The 23,868-nt window shown below is 41.8% G+C and overlaps 1 protein-coding gene across 1 annotated transcript in view; it reads left to right on the top strand.

Moving 5' to 3' along the window:
• EDARADD (EDAR associated via death domain) overlaps window positions 1-23,868 on the top strand; it is a 69,766-nt gene that overhangs the window by 34,627 nt on the left and 11,271 nt on the right. The window contains exon 3 of the mRNA XM_023728153.1: window positions 19,509-19,554. Coding sequence (XP_023583921.1) covers window positions 19,509-19,554 — 46 coding nt within the window. The remainder of the gene's footprint in view (window positions 1-19,508; window positions 19,555-23,868) is intronic.

Here is a 23,868-nt window from a genome sequence, read left to right as displayed (position 1 = left end):
TAACAATAGGGAAAACTGGATGTAGGGTTATAAAAGCACTCTCTATACTATCTTCACGACTTTTCTATAAATCTAAAATTGTTCTAAAATGAGAAGTTTATTTAAAAAATCACACTAAATAAAATTTGGAATCTAGAAAAGTGAAGAAACTCATTCACGATTCCACTTCTCTCATACAACCATTTTTTGTCTTTTCGATTTATTCCTTTGTACATTTTCCATGTGCATAATTATAAAAACTCTTTTCTTATAATTTTATATCTTGCTTTCATTGTTTAATATTATTTTGCAAATATTTTATCTAGTTTGCTACATGGTCTTGCTATCCGTTTGAATAGCTATATAGTATTATCACCTCTGACACTAAAATAGATCCTAGGATATGTGTCTGAGGGAAAGATGAGAGCATTCCTGGTAGAAGGAATGGTATAAGCAGTGGCCCAGAGGAGAGTATGTGACAAATAGTGAATTTTGTCTGGAGATGAAGCTATGTATGGAAGATGTTAGATCATGAGGCTGAACAAGGCAAGTTGGGGGCCCAAGAGCTTTGAATACCAGAAGGAAGGCATAGAGAGTTTTAAGTGACAGTCCCATGACCATATCGGAGACCCTGGATGGAGTGGAGAGAAGACAAGATTAAGAGTTTAACCCTGTAACTGTGAGATAGTTGCTACTAAAAATAGAAATAGAGAATTTAGGGAGAAGAGCAGATTTGTGTCTTGTTAGGATTGAGTTTTGTTTGTGCATTGGAAAAGAGGAGAGAAGGGTTGGTAGAATTTGGGGTATGCGAGATTTGTGGTACCAGTGAGTTATGGTGTGAACATGCCCAGGAAGTGGTAGAAAACGCAGCACTAGATGTTGATTTAGGATTCATGCACCAGGAGGCTACAGTTGAAGCCCTAGGGGTGGATGAGATTGTCAAGGAAAAGAGTTCTTGTGGAAAAGCAAAGAGGAGAGCCAAGGATGGAGTTCTGAGGAATGCCTCATTTTAGAGTCTGGAGAAAATGAAGGAGCTCAGGAACAGACAGAAGAGTAGCCAGAGAAAAAAATTATCTGTTGTCATGGCAACTATGCTTTTCTTCATAGCACTCACCCCAGTCTATACTTATATGGGTTACTAATTATTTGATTGTTGTCTCTCTCACTGATTAGACTATGTTCCATGAGGGCAGAGGCTACTATGTCTGTATGTTCATAATTGTGTCCCCAATGCCTAGTACACAGTAGGTGTTCAATACATACATATGGAATAAATAGAAAAAGCCAGGAGAGAGCATTGCCTCAAGTGCCAAGGAAGGGATGGTCTTTATTATCAGGAGGCTAAAGGTAAGGCCTACCAAGACATCATTGAATTTGTCCATTTAGATGTAACTGGGACGCTTCAGGAAGGGAATCTGCGCTGTGGACAGAAAGTCAATTGCAAGGGGTTAAAGAGTGAGTGGGTGATGAGAAAGATTATGCAGTTCTGCTGGGAAATTCATTAAGGTAACAAAGAAAAATATTAAACTATTATTTGGGGATATTGAGAAAAGTAGAGAAAAAGCCTTTTATTTTTTTTTTGGATTGGAATCAAAGATTTTACAAGGATAATGAATTAGCAGGAATGGAGAGATTAAAAAATAAGGGATAGGGAGAGAGAAGAGGGAGAGAGGTAGAATAGTAAATGGAATTTGTTTTCCCCATGGAAGGTACCAAAAAAGAAACCCTGTTGCCATTGAGTCGATTCCGACTCATAGTGACCCTATAGAAGGTAGAGGGGATTTATTTTTTAATCAAATGTTTGTTGATAACATTCTTTGCAATGTGCTATGAAGAACACACAGCACATAGATTACCCTCAAGGAATTTTTAATCTGGTAGGGAAGATAAAGTTATATGCACAAATAATTTTGGTAAACAAAGCTATCAAAAGCACAGATGGATGAGTTAGCATGTTAAAAGTAAGAACTCTTTCAGAGGCAGGGCTGAAAGAAGGTTGGATGGGGAATGATATAAACATTTTTTCAGATGTAAAGATGACAAGTTGAGTTTAATGTCAAGTTTGAGTTGTGCCTTGAACGGTGACATTTGGAAGGGGTAAGAAGGGAGGCAATCTAGCAAAGGCATTAGGGGACTAAAGAGTTTGTTCCTTGTAGTGAGTCCATCCACCACCTGTCTGTCAGTTTGTTTCACTGTGGTGGCTTGCGTGTTGCTCTGAGGCTGGAAGCTATGCCACTGATATTTCAAATACCAGCAGGGTCACCCATGGTGGACAGGTTTCAGCAGAGCTTCCAGACTAAGACAGACTAGGAAGAAAGGCCTAGCGATCTACTTCCAAAAGTTAGCCGGTGAAAATCCTATGGATTACAATAGCATTTTCAATATATTTTACCATATGGTGCTGGAAGATGAGCCCCCTCTGTTGGAAGGCACTCAAAATACACAGTGGCTGCTACAATGGACTCATGCATACTGATGATCATGAATATGGTGCAGGACTGGGCAACATTTCCTTCTGTTGTACATGGGATCACCATGAGTTGGAGCCGCCATGACAACAACTAATAACAACAGAGAGTCCATAGGCCTGCATGAAATAGACAGTGGTATGCTAATGTTTGATAAAGCTGAAACTGATTGCAAGGAGGTAAATGATGAAACACTCATTCATTCATTCATCTATCAAGTATTTAAAGAGTGCCAGGGATGTATCACCATCACTCTCTTAGGTGTTGGATACGACAGTGAACACTTAGAGCTTACAGCCAAATGTAGCTCGTGAATGCTCCAGCCAGGAAAGCCAAGTAGGAATGTTAATGGCTGCTCTGAAAACAGGCATCACAGGCAAGCACGGTAAGAAAACCCCCTTAAAGAATCTCCGTACACATACAGAAACGTAAGGCACTTGATTGAGTTCACTCAACAGGTAACCAAACTTACTGAACAAGAAAGACGTGTTTCTCCCACCACCAGGGCATACCTGCTAAAACCGGCCTCCATCCAGCATTTCCTCTGAACTCTACTTTGGGAAAGGCTGCTCTAGTGGAAGTTTTGAGTGCCAGGAGAGAGAGTGGACTTAGGGAGGCCATGAGGAGGGAATTCACCAAAGATTCAGACCATGGAATGATGGGATAAAAACAGTCTTAGAAAGGTTATCCTAGCATTGGCTTGTCCAAGAGGGCTGGGTAGGAAGAAAGGCTGAGGCCAGAAGATTAGCAAGGGGCTACTGCAAGCATCCCGGAATGTAATCACAAGGGTCTGAATTTGGGGTGTGGTAGGGAGAATGAGGAGGAGAGAGTGCAACTCGAAAACATTTGAAAACAAAACAAAATATTATGAAGGCAATCAAAAGGATTTGGTCCCTGACAGGACATGGGACTGAAGAGGAGGGAAAGATGAAGATCTGTTTTAAAGAACCCCAGCTGGTGACCTTTTGCTGGCAAAAAAAACGAAAATAGCTTATCTAGTCCTGTGAGTTTTGACAAATGCGTAATTTAGGTATCCATGATTACAGTGTCATACAGAATAGTTTAACTGCGCTTAAATGTCCTGTGCTTCACCTGTTCATCTCTCCCCCTTCCCCTAACCCCTGACAACCACTGATCTCTTTACTGTCTCTATAGTTTTGCCTTTTCCAGAATGTCATATAATTGTAGTCACATAGTACGTAGCTTTTTCCGACTGGCTTGTTTTCACGTAGCAATGTGCATTTACATTTCCTCCATGTCTTTTTATAAGTTAATAGCGCATTTCTTTTCTGCACTGAATTGTATTTCATTGTATGAATGCACCACAGTTTGTTTAGCTATTTATCTGCTGAATGTATTTCTGGAATAAGAGTTTGGGCTATTTCAGATTAGTTCTTCACCTAACTAATGCGTGTTTCTGATGAAGAGATTTAGCAGACCTACAGGACATTAGAGGTGGAAAGGGCTGTATCATTTGGTCTCACTTTCTCACTTTGCAGATATGAAAACAGAGGCCCAGAGATATTTTCTCCTTTTTTAGAAGCAATTAGCATACCACATGCAATATCTTGGTGTTTGTTGTATTGTAGCATTTATCTCGGAATCTGGTTCCTAGTAGGCATCTAGTAAGTGGAATGGGTGGATGAATACACACAGCATAGCATCCTAGGTATTATGCCTGCTGGCAGCTAAATCTATGTTGAAAACAGACATCCTGATTGTTTATCTTCTCCTCTGAGACAAGTAGTGGGATTTTCCCAGCTAACCTTGACTCTCATGAATAATTCAACTTCATTTATCATTTGTTCTCACCAGATAGGTCATATTTACATCTTTTCCTATGCAGTCTCTTAGTATATTTCCCATCTAGGATACAGTTCTATATGCTTCCCTGTCCTTTGCCAAATCACAATCCCTTAGGCTATTTGTTAAGGAACATTAAATGTAACTTACAGCTAGGAATACAAAATTCTCTCTATTAAATGATTCCTTTTCCACAATGAAAGTAATGTGCTTACACCCATGCAAAGGCGGGGCGGGGGGGAGAGAAAATAATAGGGAAGTATTTCCCCCTTTTTTCTTTTCCATGGACGTAACTATTTTTTGCATAGTTGTAATCACACTGTATATACAATTTAATGCCTTCCTTTCTTCACTTAATGGAATATCATAGGTATTTTGAATAAAGAGTTAACTTGAGGTAATCAAAAGAAGAATACGTATAGTTCACAGTTTTAAAGCCCAGCACTCTTCTAAGCACTTTATCTGTGTCAGCTCGTTAAACTTTCAAAACAGCCCTGAGGGATGTACTGTTATTATGCCCATTTTACAGATGCAGAAACTGAGACATAGAGAGGTTAAATAATTTGTTGAAGGTCACACAGCTACTGAGTAGTAGAGCCAAGAATTGAACAACTCAGGCAGTCTGACTTGCTAGGTCCCGATTCTAGCTTTTGACACTTAGCTGTGTCATCTAACCTCCCTCAGTCATTTTCCTCCTCTGTAAAATGGGTATAATAATACCAGTCTCCTAGCACACAGTAGGTACTGAACAAGTATTTGGTTAGTATTGTATTTAAATAAAACAAACAGTTCAAAGCTTCAGTTCTCGCTTCCAACTTAGGCCTGATCTGAAGCTTTCAAGCACAAAGGAGAGACAGGTGGACCTGGTTCTCCCCCTCCTCCTGACTCACTTTACTGCTAGGTCTCAGGGAGGGATAGGGAATGGGCCAAAGTCTTGACTCTGTGCTGCTGTTATATAATGATGCTGGACTCATGTGGCCAGCGGGGCATTCTGGTGACAGACATCAAAATGCTGGTGCACTGTCTTGGGAAGTGGGAGATTGTACCTAATGAGGTGTATCAGGTGCACCCCCGCCTCCCCCCAACCCTCGCAAATGACAATTCAGCCGTGCCCCATTACCTGGTATGGGCGATGCACTCCCAGCTGAATTTTTACATCTGCCCCCAACTGCCAACCCAATTTTCTTCTAGTGGAACACCATACACCTTTGACATGGGCAGGTGGACGTCTGGGCAGGCTCCTTTCAAGATGGCCCCAGACCGCTTGGCTCATGGACACATGCACATGTCTCACCATCAGGGGCATCTCCAGCAGCTTCTCCCTTCCCCACACACAGGGTAGGGTCCCTCACTGATGGAAAGGCTGGGCCTATGAGTATCTACAGGTCAGCAGGCCTCCAGTTGTGGAGTGAGAGGCTGTTCACCCCTCTGGCAGGCAACTTTCCAACAAGTCATGATCTTGAAGCCCCTCGCACTTGGCTTGGTGGGGCAGAAAGCAGCCCCTTTCTTCCTGAAGGGGAGAGGAAGAGGAGCAGCCCCAGCTCTTACTTCTACCAAGTCCTTCATAGAAGTCTCCTTCCCTTACATAAGCTGAAGGGTGTGGGGCAGGGTCATGCCACCACTTTGGCCCCCTCTTAGCCGCTCCATTGTGGTTTAGCCTTACCAGGGTTTAGCCTACGTCTCAGTAGAATGTTTGCACACCATTGTCTTCCACTTGGGGCCTCAATCATGACTCTTAAGACACTGGAAAAACATCCCATCTCACACCCTGTTCTACTCTGTTCTGTGCTGTTGAGTTACTGAAGAGTTTCCCTGCCACTGGACGTTGAGATAATGTCAGATATTTTGTTGTTCTAGATACCGCTGACTGTCCACCTGTCAATTCCCCTCCCCTCGCATATAAACCTAGATATTTCCTTAGACTATATTTACATCGACATTTACAAACTAGTCCTAGTAGGTCAAACTGACAGTTTGTATTCCAATTCAGCAAGCTAGGAGAATTCATAGTACATTCCTGATGATAAATATCACCAAATGAAAATAAAGTGCTATCTTACCTGTTAAACACCTAAAAACAAAAACCAAACCTGTTGCCATCAAGTCGATTCCAAGTCATAGCAACCCTATATGCATAGCATGACTAATTGATTTTTTTTTTTAAATTAAACCAGTCATTCAAAAATAAAGTTCCACATTATGTTACTTAGAGTAAATGGGGGGTGGGGAGCGCACACATGCGGTGTTTTTAAGGCACGGATCCCCACGCATGCTGGAATTTTGATAGTATTATATAGAAAGGACAGGATGGTGGCCTAGATCGAAGTTTTCAGTCCACTGTAATCCAGAAAACTGTCTTAGTGAATGATTATTTAAAGTAGCAGTCCAAGAATTTGTGACTAATTTTGTGCCTTGTTGATTCTCCAGAAGGAGCCCTGGTAGTGCAGTGGTTAAACTCTCATCTGCTAACCAAAAGGTCGGGAGTTCAAACCCGCCTTTCTCTGTGATGAAAGAAGTGGCAGTCTGTTTCCATAAAGATTACAGCCTTAGAAACCCAATGGGCAGCTCTGCTCTGTCCTTTAGGGTTGCTATGAATCAGAATCGACTCAATGGCAACGGGTAGGGGTGATTCTCCAAAGAAACAGAAATCTTAGGTTTCAAAGGACAAATATTTTCTATCTTAAGTGTGACCCTCACCTATGACCGTGACTCCTCACATATTACCTGCTCCTTCTTTTCCTGTCCTTGTCATTGTGATCCCTAAACGCCCTGCCCCTCAGTCCCTGTCTTTTGTGCCTTATATCTCGTAAGCTGTGTGCCACCCATTACTATCTCAGTCAGGTGGCTTGGCATTGCTGGTCCTGACAATTTCAGAAGTGGGCCTGAGGCCCAGACCTCCAGTTTGACCACCTGGCATGTTTAGAGCTGAAGGGGACCTTAGGCATCATTTTGTTTAGCCCCTTATTTTCCAGAGGAGGGAAACTGAGATGGTTGCTGAGTGGCAGAATTAGGACCAGGGCTTCGGCCAGTCCCCCCCACCCCATTCCACAGAGTACCCAGCATTTCTGCAGTGGTAGCAGTCAGCGTCACCAGTTGCTGGGGGCCTCTTTCTTGCCTTGCCTAAATCCAGGGAGATTTTAGGCGTTTCTACAGTTCTAAGTGACAGCAGTCTAGCTGAATGTTGTTGTTGTTAGCTGCTGCCCAGGTGACCCCCAACTCATGGCAACCTCCATACACAACAGATCAAAACACTTCCCAGTCCTGCACCATCCCCATGATCAGTTGTGGAATGGACCATTGTGATCCATAGGGTTTCCACTGGCTGGTTTTTGGAAGTTGATCGCCAGACCTTTCTTCCCAGTCCATCTTAGTCTGTAAGCTCCACGGAAACCTGTTCAGCATCATAGCAACAACAGACCTCCACTGACAGACAGGTGGTGGCTATGCATGAGGTGCATTGGCCAGGAATTAAACCTGGGTCTTCTACATGGATAGCATGAGTAAAAGCTACTAGAACAAAATTGGTAAATGGAGAGGTTGCTTCTTTCTTTAAATAGGGCTGAGAGGCAGTTGGCAAAATCCCATCCAACAGTCTCATTGCCTTGGCAGAGGAACTGTCCCACTAAACTATCTGCAAACCTCAAGTAATTAAGTGCATTATAATAACAGGGAACAGACCCAGCCGCACTTGCTGTAGATGATATCTTATGAGAATCAACCCAGCAGGTCCCTGCCTGCTCTCCTTGATAGGCAACAATCCTTTCAAGCTCCAACAAGATCTGTTTAATAGATTAGTGAGTCCTTTTAGTTTCTCCTCCAAGGGAAAATCAGATAGTTCTGGTTTTAGGAAATATTGGGTACCTCCTACTTCATCTCTGATGTTAAGTTTAGAGAACGAGGAACCCGTACCACTGGGTAAAACTAGAAGACGGGGAGAATAGAAATTCACTGCAGCTTTCCGGCCACTATCTACCAGTCCAAACAGACTGCACTTTCTTGAAACAGGTCATGACAGGGTCCTTGATACAGAGTTGCTTGGAAATTTAGAGAAGGACTTCCAAGGGATTGGCTCTACTGGAATGGAAATCACCTGTTCTGTCCTGGGAATTTAAACGTCATGAAGTTCTCGTGGGCTTGTGCCCCTCACTCTCCCTGCTCCCTCTGTTCTCCTTCGCTTATCTACCTTCCACATCAATCTGTGGAGCTGACCATCACACCTCTAGTCAGGTGATCTAGGATACTGGATTAGAATAGATACACTAACCACTAAAAAGTTAAAAATAAATGAATAAACATTATGCTGAGTGAAATAAGTCAATCACAAAAGGGCAAATATTGTATGACCCCAGGTATATGAAATATCTAGAATGAGCAAGTGTATAGAGCAGAGGAGGGGTGGGCAGGAGGGAGGCAGAAAGGAAGACACAACACTTAGGAGACACTGAGCTTGTGTTAATGGTGAGGGAAAATCTTGGGAATGGTTAAGGGTGATGGTTGAACACCATGATGAATGTAATTAATATTACTACCTGTGCATGTGAAGATTGTTGAAATGGCAAATGTTTTGTTACCTATATATTTACACAATTAAAAAAAGAAGAAAAGAGTAATACCAGGCAAACTTGGTTAAGGTTTTTAAAAGCCATAGAACTTTTCTTTCTGTCTTTTGATACCTTATAAAATTTTTCCCAAAACAAATAGTGATCAGATTCTATCTCCCATTGGTACTTGTTATTGTTGTTGACTTTGGCTCACGGCGACCTTATATACAAGAGAAGGAAAAGTTGCCTGGTCCTGTGTCATCCTCATAATCACTGGCATGTTCAAGTCCATCGTCGGGGCTATTGTGCCAGTCCACCACACCAAGGGTCTCCCTCACCTTTGCTGGCACTCTGCTTCACCAAACATGTTGTTCTCCTTTAGCAACTGATCTTTCCTGATGATGTGTCCAAAGCAAGCAACTCAGATAAGTCTGTTGTGATCCATAACGTTTTCACTGGCTAATTTTCAGAAGTAGATCACCAGACCTTTTCTCCTAGTCTGTCTTAGTCTGGAAGCTCCTCTGAAACTTGTCCACCTGGGTGACCCTGCTGGTATTTGAAATACCGTTGGCATAGCTTCCAGCACCGTAGCAACATGCAAGCCACCACAGTATCACGTAAAGACAGCTGGCTGGTGACCATTGTGTCATCTTACTTTTCCTAGGCTAAAAGTAGTTGTCCCCGACTGTGACCTTCCAGTGACCTTCCTCCCCACTGCGTTTGTCTACCCACAGGACTGATCACATCTGGGATCACACTGTCACTGGGTACAAACTCCCCACCTCCAGGCCACAGACTCTGAAGTTTCCCTCTCTGACTACAACTTTCTCTCTTTCCCTCCCTTTGCATGCGCGTTTAGCTCTCAGCAGCCTCGTGCTTGTCCCGGTGTTTATAGTTTGTATCAGTCCCTTCTGGTTTCCCTTACAGCCTGTGGTTAGCCCTTCCAGGAGAGGTGCTTGCTAATGATGTCCTTGACTTTGAGTCCCAGCCCCAGCCCTCCCTTGCCTAGAGTGCGACTCAGCACCATTGGTGATGCTCTTGCTGATTTTTTATGGAACCTGCTTTGCCAACCCCGAGGTTTGCCCTGGGCTTGGGCAAAACAGGACCTCCTGTGTTCCTCTGTTTTTGATTAAAAATAATGAAATGTAAACTGTTGTTCCCACTACAAATTCATGCTACCCAACTTCGGTCATTATTTCTGGATCTTGTTTTCCTTTTGCTATAATGAAGCTTCCCAGAAATGGGATTTTAAAAGAAAAATCATAGTACTCTGAGTTTAGCCCGTTAAGGCATAAAGCTTTGAATCATTTCCACTTTTGAGCCAGGTCAACATAAACTATTTGCGGTAAAACATGTGCAAGCCAAAAGAAAGGCAGGCAAGACTGCTCTCTAGCACTTAGTAATTATCTCCCCACGAACAGCTTAAAAGGTGTTTGCTTATTAATTATGAAGTTGGACAGTTTATTTTATGGACTCTACCTGTTTGATTGAATGGCTCCTATTCTTATTATCATTCAGATGCTCTAAAGACTGTAATGCCTTTCAAGTTCACATATGGGTTAGAATTTCATGTACATTTTAGACAAGTGGGTGTGTCAGGGGACAGCCACTCTCACACCCAGTTAAGAGCATAAATTGGTGCAACTTTTTGGAAAATTATTTGGCAGCTTCTGTTACTCACTGGAGTCCCGGGGTGGTGCAACCGGTTAAGGCACTTGGCTGCTAACTGAAAAGTTGGAGGTTTGAGTCTACCCAGAGGCTCCTTGGAAGAAAGGCCTGGCAGTCTACTTCCAGAAAATCAGCCGTTGAAAACTCTACAGAGCACAGTTCTACTCTGACCCACATGGGGTCACCATGCGTCAAAGTTGACTCTAAGACAACTGATTTTATTACCCGTGGATCCAGAAATTCCACCTTAGGGACTCAATCCTGCAGAAATAATAGCGCAGAGTGTAAGATACAAGCCGTGGTGTTTGAAATAGAGAAGAGTTGCAGATAGCTTACCGGCGCACCAGTACGAACTGGTTGAATAAGTATGGTACAAAGATACCTATGAAACCATTAAAAAGAAGATTCATCACTGACCTTAAACGATATCCTTGATATCTTGTTAAACAAATAAAGTTGTAAATCAGTATTTTTTTTAACTAAAAAATATCTCTACATAGGTTGTAAGTATAGCTATGACAAGGAATCAGGAAGGATGTGTCCCAGATTGTAACCAGTAACCTCTGAGGGGTGAGGTGGGATTGAGGGAAAAAATTTTCACATCTTTTTTGGCTTTTTTTTTTTTTAAGTATGATTTTGAGCAATTTTTATTTTTTGTGCATTTTTGGTATTTTTCAAATGAAAAAAATAATGGAATAAATCATCCAAAAACTTAGGAGGAATCTAGGCTCAGTAAACTTTTCATAGATTGACACTTGAAATCAAGTGGCCTCTCTTGGGCTCACATATAATCATGCCTCACAGGAGAACTGAGGAATTGATTAGCACCACTTCCTCATTGCACAGCCTCAGATGAGTCCATGCACTGACATCGCTTGTGTCATGCAGCCTGGGATTTGTGAATGGAATAAATATAAGCAAGAAATGCCTTGCTTCTATGAAATATACATACCCTCATCGTCTACTTGTGTTTGCATGTATAAGCCATAATCTTCTGTAAAGTACTAGTGATATTCCAAAAATCATCAACTCTACTTAATAGACACAGGGGAACCCCTGCATCTTTCCCCTTTGCACTCGCAGCACAGGATGAAATTACACCGGAGCATCCCCAGTCTCAGAGTCACAGCAGCAGCTCCTAGTGTTTGACCCCCACTTCCACTCCAGAACTAGCAGATCTTCCTTGAAACTGGATAGAAAGCTCATTAAAGAGAAGAAAGAATTAATGTACACAAGCCAACAGGTTTGCTCTAATCAAAGCAGAGCACAGTATTATTTATTTAAAATTCCATTCTTCCGTATTTAGTTCTTTCATCCTTGGTGAAACTGTCCCTGTTCCCTGAAGTCTCACTGAAATTCTCGCCCACTTTTGTGCTCCCTTGGCATTCTGCTTGTGTCTTTTTAACACATTATTCCTTGTGGCATTATATTTATGCACATGCCTTTGTTCTATTACTGGATTACAACCTTGAGGCAGCAGGGATATGGCACCTTTGTCTCTATTTTCCAGGACCTGGTTTCTTATACTTAGCAAGTGCTTAATAAATGTATCTTGAATTAAACACATTTTTAAAAGTCAATTTCTGGAATATACTTTCAAATAAATGGGACTGTATGTATGTACTGTATGTATGTACGTGTGTGTGTTTGTGTATAAACCCATTGCCGTCAAGTTGATTCCAACTCATAGCGACCCGACAGGATAGAGTAGAACTGTCCCATAGGGTTTCCAAGGAGCAGCTGGTGGATTTGAACTGTGGACCTTTTGTTTAGTAGCCAAGCTCTTAACCACTGTGTCACCAGGGCTCCAATCTATTTCATCTGCTTTCTAGGGATTCTCCCAGCTCAGCCCACTGCTGCTCTGACCCACAGACTCTTCCTTCTGTGTTCCTGAATTAGATTGGGTTTTTTTTTTGTTGTTGTTGTACTTTTTTTTTATTGTGGCTAAAATATAGACAACAAAACATTCACCAATTCAACAATTTCTGCATGTGTAATTCACTAACATTGATTACCTTCTTCATGTTGTGCATCCATTATTGCTATTCTTCTCCAAATTATTCCACTACCCTCAACATAAACTTAATGCTCTCTAAGGAAAACTCCCCCTTTCCTTCTCCCTCCCACCCCTGGTAACCACTAATAATCTTTAGTTTCTATATATTTGCTTATTTCATGTACATGAGATCATACAGTATTTTTCCTTTTATAATGACTTATTTCACTCAACGTAATGTTTTCAAGGTTCAGCCATGTTGTGGTGTGTATCAGGACTTCATTTCTCTATGGCTGAGTAATATTGCATTGTATGTATATAGCACATTTTGTTTATCCATTCATCTGTTGATAGACACTTGAGTTGTTTCCACATTTTTGCTATCCTGAAAAGTCCTGCAATGGACATTGGAATATAGGTTTCCATTTGCATTCCTGCTTTCACTTCTACTGGGTATGTACCTAAGATTAGGATTGCTGGGTTATGTGGTGATTTTATGCTTAACTTTTGGAGGAACTGCCAAAATGTTTTCCACAGTGGCTACCATTTTACATTCCCACCAGCAATGGATGAGGGTTCCAGTTTCTCCAAAACCTCACCAACACCTATTATTTTGACCATTGCCATTCTAATGGGGGTGAGGTATCCCACTGTGGTTTTGATTTGCACCTACCTAATGGCTAATGTGGCACAGTGGTTAAGTGATATGGCTGCTAACCCAAAAGGTCGGCAATTCAAATCCACCAGCTGCTCCTTGGAAACCTCATGGGGCAGTTCTACTCTGTCCTCTAGGGTCACTATTGCTCAGAATTGAGTTGACGGCAACAGATTTTTTGTTTTGTTTTAATGGCTAATGGGAAGAAAGTCCTGATGATCTATTTCTGAAAATCAACCAACAAAAACCCTGTAGATCACAGCAGTTGGATCCCATTTTGCATACGGTCGCCATGAGTCGAGGACTGACTCCATGGCAGCTAACAACAATGGATAATGACATTGAGCATCTTTTTATGCACTTGTTGGCCATTTGAATATCCTCTTTGGTGGTATGTCTGTTCAAGTCCTTTGCTTATTTTTTGATTGGGTTGTTTGTCTTTTTGTTGTTAAGTTGTAGAAATTTTTTAAGGTATATTTTGGATATTAGACCCTAACCAGATATATGGTTCCCCCAAAGTTTCTCCCAATCTGTAGATTGTCTCTTCACTTTGCTAATAAAGTCCTTTGATGAATAGAAGTATTTAATTTTTATGAGGTTCCATTGATCTGTTTTGTCTTTTGCTGCTTGAGCTGAATCAGTTTTAACAGAGGCAGCAAATGCTTAAGCTGCAGCCCTTGGCTTGTGAAGCTGACCACCTCCCATTCTCTCAGCCCCAGAACCAGGGTCACAGGGAAGCCCCAGGGCTGGGCCTCCATTCCTCCAGCTGCTTCAGGCCTCTGAACTCCAGTTCCTACAACTGGGCTTATCTGCGTTCCCACTACCAGCTCCTTCCTAAGGATTGTTACTGGCCCTGGGCAACATCCTGCTGGATGCCAAGTGTCATCTGCTCCCATTCCCTAGTGTCGTACCCCACCCCTCTGAGTAACCAAGTGGAGCTCACAATCTCGGATTGGAAATTTCCACACCAGCTGCACGTAGAACCATCACAGAACTTGCCCCATCGTTTGCACCCTGTGCCTTGTTCATCAGCTGGACCTCTGCCCCCATGCCCCTCTCAGACCATTCCTCGGTGTTGATCTGGTCCTGGAGGCAAGACTTGGGCCAAGCACCAAGGATCCCATATTATGTTGAGAAACTGCCTTGTAATGATTCTGAGTTAAATTAAGTTGAATATTTTTTTAACACAACACCTGAGCTCAGTGCTGGGCATATAATGATGACTAAGGCACCACCTGTCGTTTGGCACTGTGGTTGTTCTTAGGTGCCGTTGAGTTGGTTCTGACGCATAGTGACCCTATATACAACAGAATGAAACACTGCCTGGTCTTGTGCCATCCTCACAATTGATGCTGTGTTTGAGCCCTTTGTTGCAGCCACTGTGTCAATCCATCTCATTGAGGGTCTTCCTCTTTTTCGCTGACCTTCAACTTTACTAAGCATGATGTCCTTCTCCAAGGACTGGTCCCTCCTGATAACATGTCCAGAGTACATGAGATGAAGTCTCACCATCCTTGCTTTTAAGGAGCATTCTGGCTGTACTTCTTCCAAGATAAATTTGTTCATTCTTCTGCCAGTCCGTGGTATATTCAGTATTCTTGGCCAACACCATAATTCAAAGGCATCAATTCTTCTTCGGTCTTCCTTATTCATTGTCCAGCTTTTGCATGCATATGAGGCGATTGAAAACACCATGGCTTGAGTCAGGCACATCTTAGTCTTCAAGGTGACATCTTTGCTTTTTAACACTTTAAAGAGGTCTTTTGCAGCAGATTTGCCCACTATAATATGTCACTTGACTTCTTAACTGCTTCTTCCATGAGCATTGATTGTGGGGCCAAATAAAATGAAAACCTTGGCAACTTCAGTCTTTTCTCCAGCAAGCAAGGCTGTGTCATCTGCATATCACAGGTTATTAATGAGTCTTCCTCCAATCCTGATGCCACGTTCTTCTTCAGATAATTCAGCTTCTCAGATTATTTGTTCAGCATACAGATTGGACAAGTATGGTGAAAGGATACAACTCTGACACACACCTTTCTTTGTTTTAAACCACGCAGTATCTCCTTGTTCTGCTCGAACAACTGCCTCTTGGTCTTGTCATGAGCACAATTAAGGGTTCTGGAATTCCCATTCTTCGCAGTGTTATCCATAATTTGTTATGATCCACACAGTCAAATGCCTTTGCATGGTCAGTAAAACACAGGTAAACATCTTTCTGGTATTCTCTACTTTCAGCCGAGATCCGTCTGACATGAGCAATGATATCCCCCATTCCATGTCCTCTTCTGAATCCAGCTTGACTTTCTGGCAGTTCCTTGTTGATGTATTGCTGCAACTGTTTTTGAATTATCTTCAGCAAAACTTTACTTTTGTGTGATATTAATGATATTGTTCGATAATTTCCGTGTTCTGTTGGATTACCTTTCTTTGGAATGGGCACAAATATGTATTTCTTTCAGTCGGTTGGCCAAGTAGCTGTCTTCCGCATTTCTTGGCATAGACGAGTGAGCACTTCCAGTGTTACATCCATTTGTTGAAATGTCTCAGTTGGTATTCGGTCAATTCCTGGAGCCTTGTTTTTCTCGATTGCCTTCAGTGCAGCTTGGGCTTCTTCTTTCAGTACCATCAGTTCTGGATCTTGTGCTACCTCTTAAAACGGTTGAATATCGACCAGTTCTTTTTGGTACAGTGACTCTGTGTCAATGGACCTCTGGCCAAAAGACTTTTCCCCTTAAGTGCCATCTCACCAAATTCTCAGCAAGGCTGTATTGAAGAAACCACCTCTGTTTTTTGGTCAGAAGAAGCCTCCCCCCTCTGACATTATTGCACTTCCCTAATGGAACCTACCATCTTTGTCTTATATTTTAGTTGAGTGTGTCTCTATTCCCCTGGCATATCTGAAGACTGGCCTTGAGGTCAAGTGTTGAGACCGTTTTGTCTTTGTATACAGGTTCTAACATGGGGGCTTGTACATATTTTTCTTTTTCTTTTTTCCAGTTACCTTTGTGCCAACTCTGACTCTTGGCAACTGCATGCATTTCAAAGTAGAACTGTGCTCCATAGGGTTTTCAGTGGCTAATTTTCTGAAAGTAGATATCCAGGCCTTTCTTCTGAGGTGCCTCTGGATGGACTCAAACCTCCAACCTTTCAGTTAGCAGCTGAGCGTGTTAACCTTTTCCACCACCCAAGGACTTCTTGCAATAGTGTTAAATAAATGCATGAATGTGGTTTCAGTAAGACCATAATAACTACAAAAATAAGTCTTTCCTGATTTCACTCTTGGAAAACTAACCTAAAAAGTAGCATAATGTAATAATCAGAGCCAAAAACAAAGATGACAGATATTAATCTAAATTCTGCCTTCATCAGCCTTCACAAATAATTCTGAGTCTTGGTCCCTGTCTACATCATAGGCATGATTCGTACTAGACATGGGCTTTGGTAAAATTTTCTCCAGATAGTGAGAAATCAGATCAAATATGCCATGGAATATAATCTTTCTTAATAGGTTAGTTCATGTTTTAGCTGGGTCCTCATTCTTGCCACAGAATCTGTCAAGTCCTAATATTGCGTATCTTAACACTGCCTGAAGTACCTGTTTCTGTCTCTTCAGCACAAGTTTCCAATTCAGTGAGGGAACCGTGCCTCTGTTGATAAAAGAGCATGCTTGTGTGATCCTGCCGGAGGCCTGCAGATGTGAAACGGCAGGTCTCCACATGACCTGCTGAAGAGTGAATAGTGTCCCTAACAGTTTGGAGCTGCTGTGTTTAGCCTTGTAAAAGTAAAAGGTTGCATAGAGGGGAGATTCTTGTTCTTTCAGAGATTTCCTATCATCTTACACACAAACTGTCACTCATTCTTTCTCTCAGTCTCTCTGTCTTTGTCTCTCTCTTCTCTGTCTCTCTCTCACACACACACACCACACAAACCCCTAAATGAGTGAGGAAAATGGGAGAGGAAAGTACGATGTCAAGTAAATGAAAAGACATTGCATGAATTATGGTGAGCAGGTTGGTTTTTGTTCCACTAACGACAGTGGTGAGGAATAGGACCCAATCAGAAGTAAGAACTATTCAGATTAGTTAGGGAAAAAATCTAGCTGTTAAGACATGGGACTGCTTCCTGAGTGAAAAAAAATTAGGTTTATGATTAGACAAATCTATATCCACTGCTGAGACATGGGAATTTATGAGCTTAGAGCGAGGAGAAAGGCTTTTGAGAAGATTAAGAGGAAAAGACTGTTTAAAACCCAGTGAAACGATGGAGTTAGAACATCTCTAAGGGTAAAACTCAGACCGGAGTACACAGAGGCACCTGAAAGGTAAGCTAATCCAACAGCCCTCTGAGACCCAGCATCGCCAAGTGACTGCCGCAGGTTATTAGTGCAGCTGGACTAAAATTTGGGGCTTTTGGCCCAAATCTAGTGCTTCTTCTGCAGTACTGTGGAGAGAGAGGGTACATTAGCTGCTGGGAGAGATTTTCGCTATATAAAGATGGAGTTAACATAAGCAAGTGTATATAGGAATAATCTCCTTGGCTGGCTTAATTGAAAACACTTACACACACACACACACACACACCCTCCAAGCGAATTAGAGTAAGTCCCTCTAAGGCATATATACTACAGCATGGCATTGGTCGTAAAAGAGAACATGAACATCTATAATCCCAGTCAGTCGGGCTGCTTCTCTGATGTTCTTGGGGCAGAAACCGGGTTACCTCTCAAGAGATTTGGACACTTCTTTTGAGCAGTTTGTTTTTGCTGTTTTGTAATATATACTTAAATAAACAAGTACAATAGATAAGGGAAAGAATGATAACCTAGATTGACAAGTAACAACCCAACCAAAAGAGTAGATATAGAATCAAATAAGGAAAATGATCCATAATGTAAAATAAAAATAACACAACAGCACATTGTTTTATGCACCGATACATTTTCTAATGTTGTTATTGTTGTTAGATGCTGTCGAGTCGGTTCTGACTCACAGCGACCCTATGTACAATATAGAACAGAACACTTCCCAGTCCCACGCCATCCTCACAATTGTTGCTATGTATGAGCCCGTTGTTTGCAGCTACTATGTCAATCCATTTCATTGAGGGTCTTCCCCTTTTGCTGACCTTCTACTTTACCAAACATGATGTCCTTCTCCAGGGACTGGTCCCTCTTGATAACATGCCCAGAATACATAAGATGAAGTCTTGCCATCCTTTCTTCTAAGGAGCATTCTGGCTGTACTTGTTCTGAGACAGATTTGTTCATTCTTCTGGAAGTCTATTGTGTATTCAATATTCTTCACCAACACCATAATTCAAAGGAATCAATTCTTCTTTGCTCTTCCTTATTCATTGTCCAGCTTTCACATGCATATGAGGTGATTGAAAATACCATGGCTTGGGTCAGGCGCACCTTAGTCCTCAAAGTGATGTCTTTGCTTTTTAACACATTAAAAAGGTCTTTTGAAGCAGATTTGCCCGCTGCAATACATCTTTTGATTTCCTGACTGCTGCTTCCACACGCATTGATTGTAGATCCAAGTAAAATTAAATCCTTGACAACTTCAATATTTGCTTTATCATGATGTTGCTTATTGGTCCAGTTGTAAGGACTTTTGTTTTATTTATGTTGAGGTGTAATCCATACTGAAGGCTGTAATCTTTGATCTTCATCAGTAAGTGCTTCAAGTTCTCTTCACTTTAAGCAAGCAACGTTCTGTCATCTGCATATCATAGGTTGTCATCTGCATATCACAGGTTATTAATGAGCCTTCCTCCAATTCCGATGCTGTGTTCTTCTTCAGATAGTCCAGCTTCTTGGATTCTTTGCTCAGCATATAGAGTGAATAAGTATGGTGAAAGGATACAACCCTGACACACACTTTTCCTGTTTTTAAACTGTGCAGTATCCCCTTGTTCTGTTTGAACAACTGCCTCTTGGTCTAAGTACAGGTTCCTCATGAGCACAATTAAGTGTTCTGGAATTTCCCATTCTTTGCAATGTCATCCATAATTTGTTATGATCCACACAGTTGAATGCCTCTGTGGAGTCAGTAAAACACAGATAAACATCTTTCTGGTATTCTCTGCTTTCAGCCAAGATCCGTTTTCTAGTAGGAACCCTAATCCATTTAACAAATGTTTATTGCGTGTCTGGTGTGTGTTCTGGGCACGAAGGGTGCACCACACTGAGCAAAAGCCCCAAACCTTTCAGTTAGGACTAAAAGCCCCACCTGTCATGGAGCCAGTGTTCTAGAGGGAGCCACAGAGTTCACTACTATTCTTAGAACCCATTTCCATATGTTTTGGCAGATATTTAGTTCAATTGGAAAACTGATGATTTTTGTATTCGCATGTTGGTATGATTTTAATGAAGATTGCTTTTTGGTTTTTAGGGAGAAGAAAATGGCTTTCCAGACACTACTGGAGATCCCCTTTCAGGTAAATGATTGACTCGAATGTTACCTGGGCTTCAGTAATAACTAGCAGGGTGAAATTAAAGAGAATTTGTTTATCATTAACTTTAAATCTGTATTACATAGTAGAGCAACTTTCCAACTTTATGCCATGGTGAGCTGCAAAGAAACCTGTATCTTACAAGCCTTAAAAGAGTATTTTCTCTGCCAACCATACTTTGCTTGTGAGGGGCACAGCAGGGTTCTGAATTGGGCAGGCTTAGGGTTGGGCCACAGTCAGAACTGAGTAGACCCTCCCTCAAGTTTTTAGAGCCACAGTATTAGCAGAGGGAGTGGGTCAGGTGGAAGAAGGAAGAGTGGCTGCCTCTGTACTTAGGCAGACCGGGGTAGCATGGGAAGGGCCAGCATGTCCATATCCATCTCTTTCTTTCTCTGTGCCTCCGGGCACCTAGGTAGCCAATTACTTACTCACTTACCTATTGTCATTGAGTCAACTCCAACTCATGGCGACCCATGTGTGTCAGAGTAGAACTGTGCTCCATAGGGTTTTCAGTGACTGGTTTTTCAGAAGTAGATTGTCAGGCCTTTCTTTCTGAGGTGCCTCTCGGTGGACTCAAAACTCCAACCTTTCAGTTAGCAGCCAAGCATGCTGTTTGGACCACCGAGGGACGTATTACCCCCCTTCTCCTTTTCTTGCATTTAATGTTTTTAACCAAAGAAACATCAAAGTTTGCTTCTTCCTCCCACCCCTTTTATTTATTATAAGACCCAGAAACTTTGGCAATTTTTAGATTTCTTATTAATTAATCATGGGGAAAATGTGGAGTAAGGGTTAAAACAAGCTATACAACCAAAGAAGAAATTAAAAAAAAAAAAAAAATCCCGCCGGCAGTGTCTATATCTTTTAAAACATATTGAATGACCTGAATCATTGGGGTTTTGTTTGCTTCTTTCATTTTTCTAAGGGAGTCAGGGGAAACCAATAAAACCCTCAGGAGCAGTTATAATCTGTCATCGACGCAGACTGTGCCAATGTAACCATGCTTAAAACCAGAACACAGAGTCTTACTCAACTTTTCTTTCCTGTAGAAACAGGGTGGTAAGATAACACACCAATATGCTAACAGCAGTGATCTCTGGATGGTGAGGTTCTAGGTGACTGGTTTTCATTCAAACGATTTTTACTTATTAAGGACTGTCTGTGCACCAGGCTGTCTAAGGAAGCCATGTGGCAAAAGTATAGCTGTAAGAGACAGAAGTTGGGGCTCTGGTTCCAGTTCAGCTACCACTCCGCTATAATAAGATGTGTATAAGGGAAATTTCTGGAGCCCTGGTGGCACAGTGGTTGGTTAAGTGCTTGGCTGCTAACTGAAAGGTTGGTGGTTCAAACCCACCAGCCGCTCCTTGGGGGAAAGATGTGTGGCAGTCTGCTTCTGTAAAGATTTACAGCCTTGGAAACCCTATGGGGCAGTTCTACTCTGTCCTATAGGGTCACTATGGGTCGGAATCGACTAGACAGCAATGGGCTTGGTTTTTTTTGGAAGGAGAATTTGGGCCAGGCAAGCTTTGGGTGGTGCCTTCCTATCCAGGTTTCATGGGACATGCTCAGTTTCCAGGGTCCCATCTGGCACTCACACTGGAACACTCCCCTCCCTTTGACGACACTCCACCCCACCCTGCCAGAGTCTAGGACCACTGACTTATAAGGAATTCCTCTTTTACAAATGCTGCGGCAGAGACAGGCTCAGATCTGAAGCCCGTAACTGGACGATGTGACATACAAGTAGAGACAATTTTTATTTTCTTCCTACTAGCCCATATTTCTAAAATTTCTAACATGAGTGAGTAGCTCAGAAAATTTCAAAAAAAAATTTTAATCTGTATATAACCTGTAACCAGTTGCTGTTGAGTCGACTCCAATTCATGGTGATCCCAGGTGTGTCAGAGTAGAACTGTGCTTATTAGGGTTTTCAATGGCTCATTCAGAAGTAGATCACCTGGCCTTTCTGCCAAGGCACTTCAGGGTGGACTTGAACCACCAACCTCTTGGTTAGCATCCAAGTGTGTTAACTGTTTATACCATGCAGGGACAAATGTATATTTGACAAATGACCAAATGTAGGCAAATGCACACACACGCATGGTAAAATAACCAAGGATGTCTCCAAAATGCTGTGATTGGCCTGGGTAGTGAGAGCATTTTTTTTTTTTTTCCATGTGCTTATCTGAATTTTCAGATTCTCTATAACAAGCATGTATTTCTTTCGTAATAAACAGCAACTGTATTTAAACTTTTGATGGACTAACGCCCCACACACTAATCGGAAATGTCAGCTAAAATAAAGAAACTTGTTTAGGAATATCTATAAACCCTTCGGAATCAACTCAACGGCAACAGTTTTTTTTTAAATAAACCCTTCAAGGAATAAACTTTTCACAGGAATAGCATGTAATATTATAGTATGTTATGAACCCACCACTGGAGTGTTCTCAAGAGCTGAAATTGTGTTGGTCAAGTCAATATCATTGGCACTATTATGATGCCTGGCACAAAAGGTATTGTGTTATTGTTGTTTTTCCATTAACAACAAATGAGAGATATTGAATTAATGGCTTTGTTCTTGGAGGAACAACTGGCAAAAGTAGATATATTTTGTTTTTGAATGGAGGTGGCCACTTAACTAAGATTTATTTTGGCAAATATTGATTTAGCATTTACTGTGTATCAGGCCTCTTCTAAGGAGTCCCTTTGTGGTGCAAATTGTGATGCGCTCGACTACTAGCTGAAAAGTTGGTGGTTTGAACACACCCAGAGGCAGCTTGGAAGACAAGCCTGGCGATCTGCTTCTGAAAGGTCACAACCTTGAAAACCCTGTGGAGCAGTTCTACTCTGCACACATGGGGTCGCCATGAGTTGGAATCGACTGGACAGCAACTACCAACAACAAGCCTCTTCTAAGCACTTTACAAATGTGGCTGTGTAGATGCAGTGACAGGGCAGAGAGAGGTTAAGTGACTTGCACTCGGGCACACAGGTGGTGGGTGAATTCAAGCCCTAGCGGGCTGGCCCCAGCACCTTCCCCCCACGGCACCCGGCTGCCTCTTGGAAGCATGCATGCATCTCCTGTGTAGTACATACATTGCACAATTCACTGTCATCCAGGGGGCTCAAGGCAGACTTCTAGCTCTCTCAAAGAGATAGGGTCTTAAGCTGGACCAAAGCTAAAGTGCCTCCTTCACCCCTCAAAAAATATAGTCCATCTCTGAGCAGCTGAAATACCTTTCACAAAAAGCTGCGTTTACTCCGTGGATGAGCCCCTCGGACCTTAACTCAGAGCCTGGCTTTTACTTAATTCTTGTCATTTCAAAACCTTAGTTGTCTGTGATCTAGTCTACCAAAAAAACCCAAAATCAAACCCATTGTCCTGGAGTCGATTCCGACTCATATCAACTGTTTAAAGTAGAACTGCCGCATAGGGTTTCCAAGGAGCAGCTGGTGGATTCAAACTGCCGACCTTTTGATTAGCAGCCACCAGGGCTCACAGCTGATTTAAATAAGCAATATGAGGAGGGTGGAGGCCGCCACTCCAGGAGGGACATGGACAGGAGTGAGGACAGTTTGAAATCAAGAAAAGGGAAAGAATACAATCCAGAATCAGCTACCACTAGAAACCCGACCACCCCTGTTGGCTATCACCCCAGGGTGCAGGGCACAAGAAAGTAATGGATATTTATAATGATGCCGTAGATATAAAAAAACAGTAAAAAAAAAAAAAAACAAAAACCTAAATTATGTTTAGTTTACCATGTTAAAGGAGACATTAAAGTTTATAATGTTTTTATACAAATTTTCAAAATTAAGAACATTTGGGCATTAAAGGAAGAAGGCTCAGTTATCAAAAACATTCATAAAATTGGCAGATCTCATTTCTCCAACGTGCCCGATAAACTGTAACATTATTCTTATATTTAAAAATTTTCAAATATTTAAGAACAAACCCTGCTTCTTGTACACCCCTTTAGCGATGGTAGATATGACATTCACAGCGACGCTTTTTACACCTGTTCTCAGAAGTCACCAGCTTTATGGGGACAGATTTCTGAAGACCTCAAATAACTCAAAGCTTGCCTAATACAAAGCTAACTTCCCCCATTGAAATGATGTAAAATGGGATTTTCCATTTTTGAAATTAGGCACATAAAGTGAGACTATGTTAATATTTTTGTGTCACATTATTTCAGAACCACGTGATTCAAATTCCCATAAATTGTACAATGCTGAATTTTAACCCGGGTCCTTTCTTAGTAAGAGTTTGTTTCTTTTTTCACACGTCCTCTA

The sequence above is a fragment of the Trichechus manatus genome, unplaced genomic scaffold (genome assembly GCF_000243295.1).
Source record: "Trichechus manatus latirostris isolate Lorelei unplaced genomic scaffold, TriManLat1.0 scaffold00021, whole genome shotgun sequence".
Lineage (NCBI taxonomy): Eukaryota > Metazoa > Chordata > Mammalia > Sirenia > Trichechidae > Trichechus > Trichechus manatus.
The sequence above is the reverse complement of the archived record's forward strand: the minus strand, read 5'-3'. Positions and strand labels throughout refer to the sequence as shown.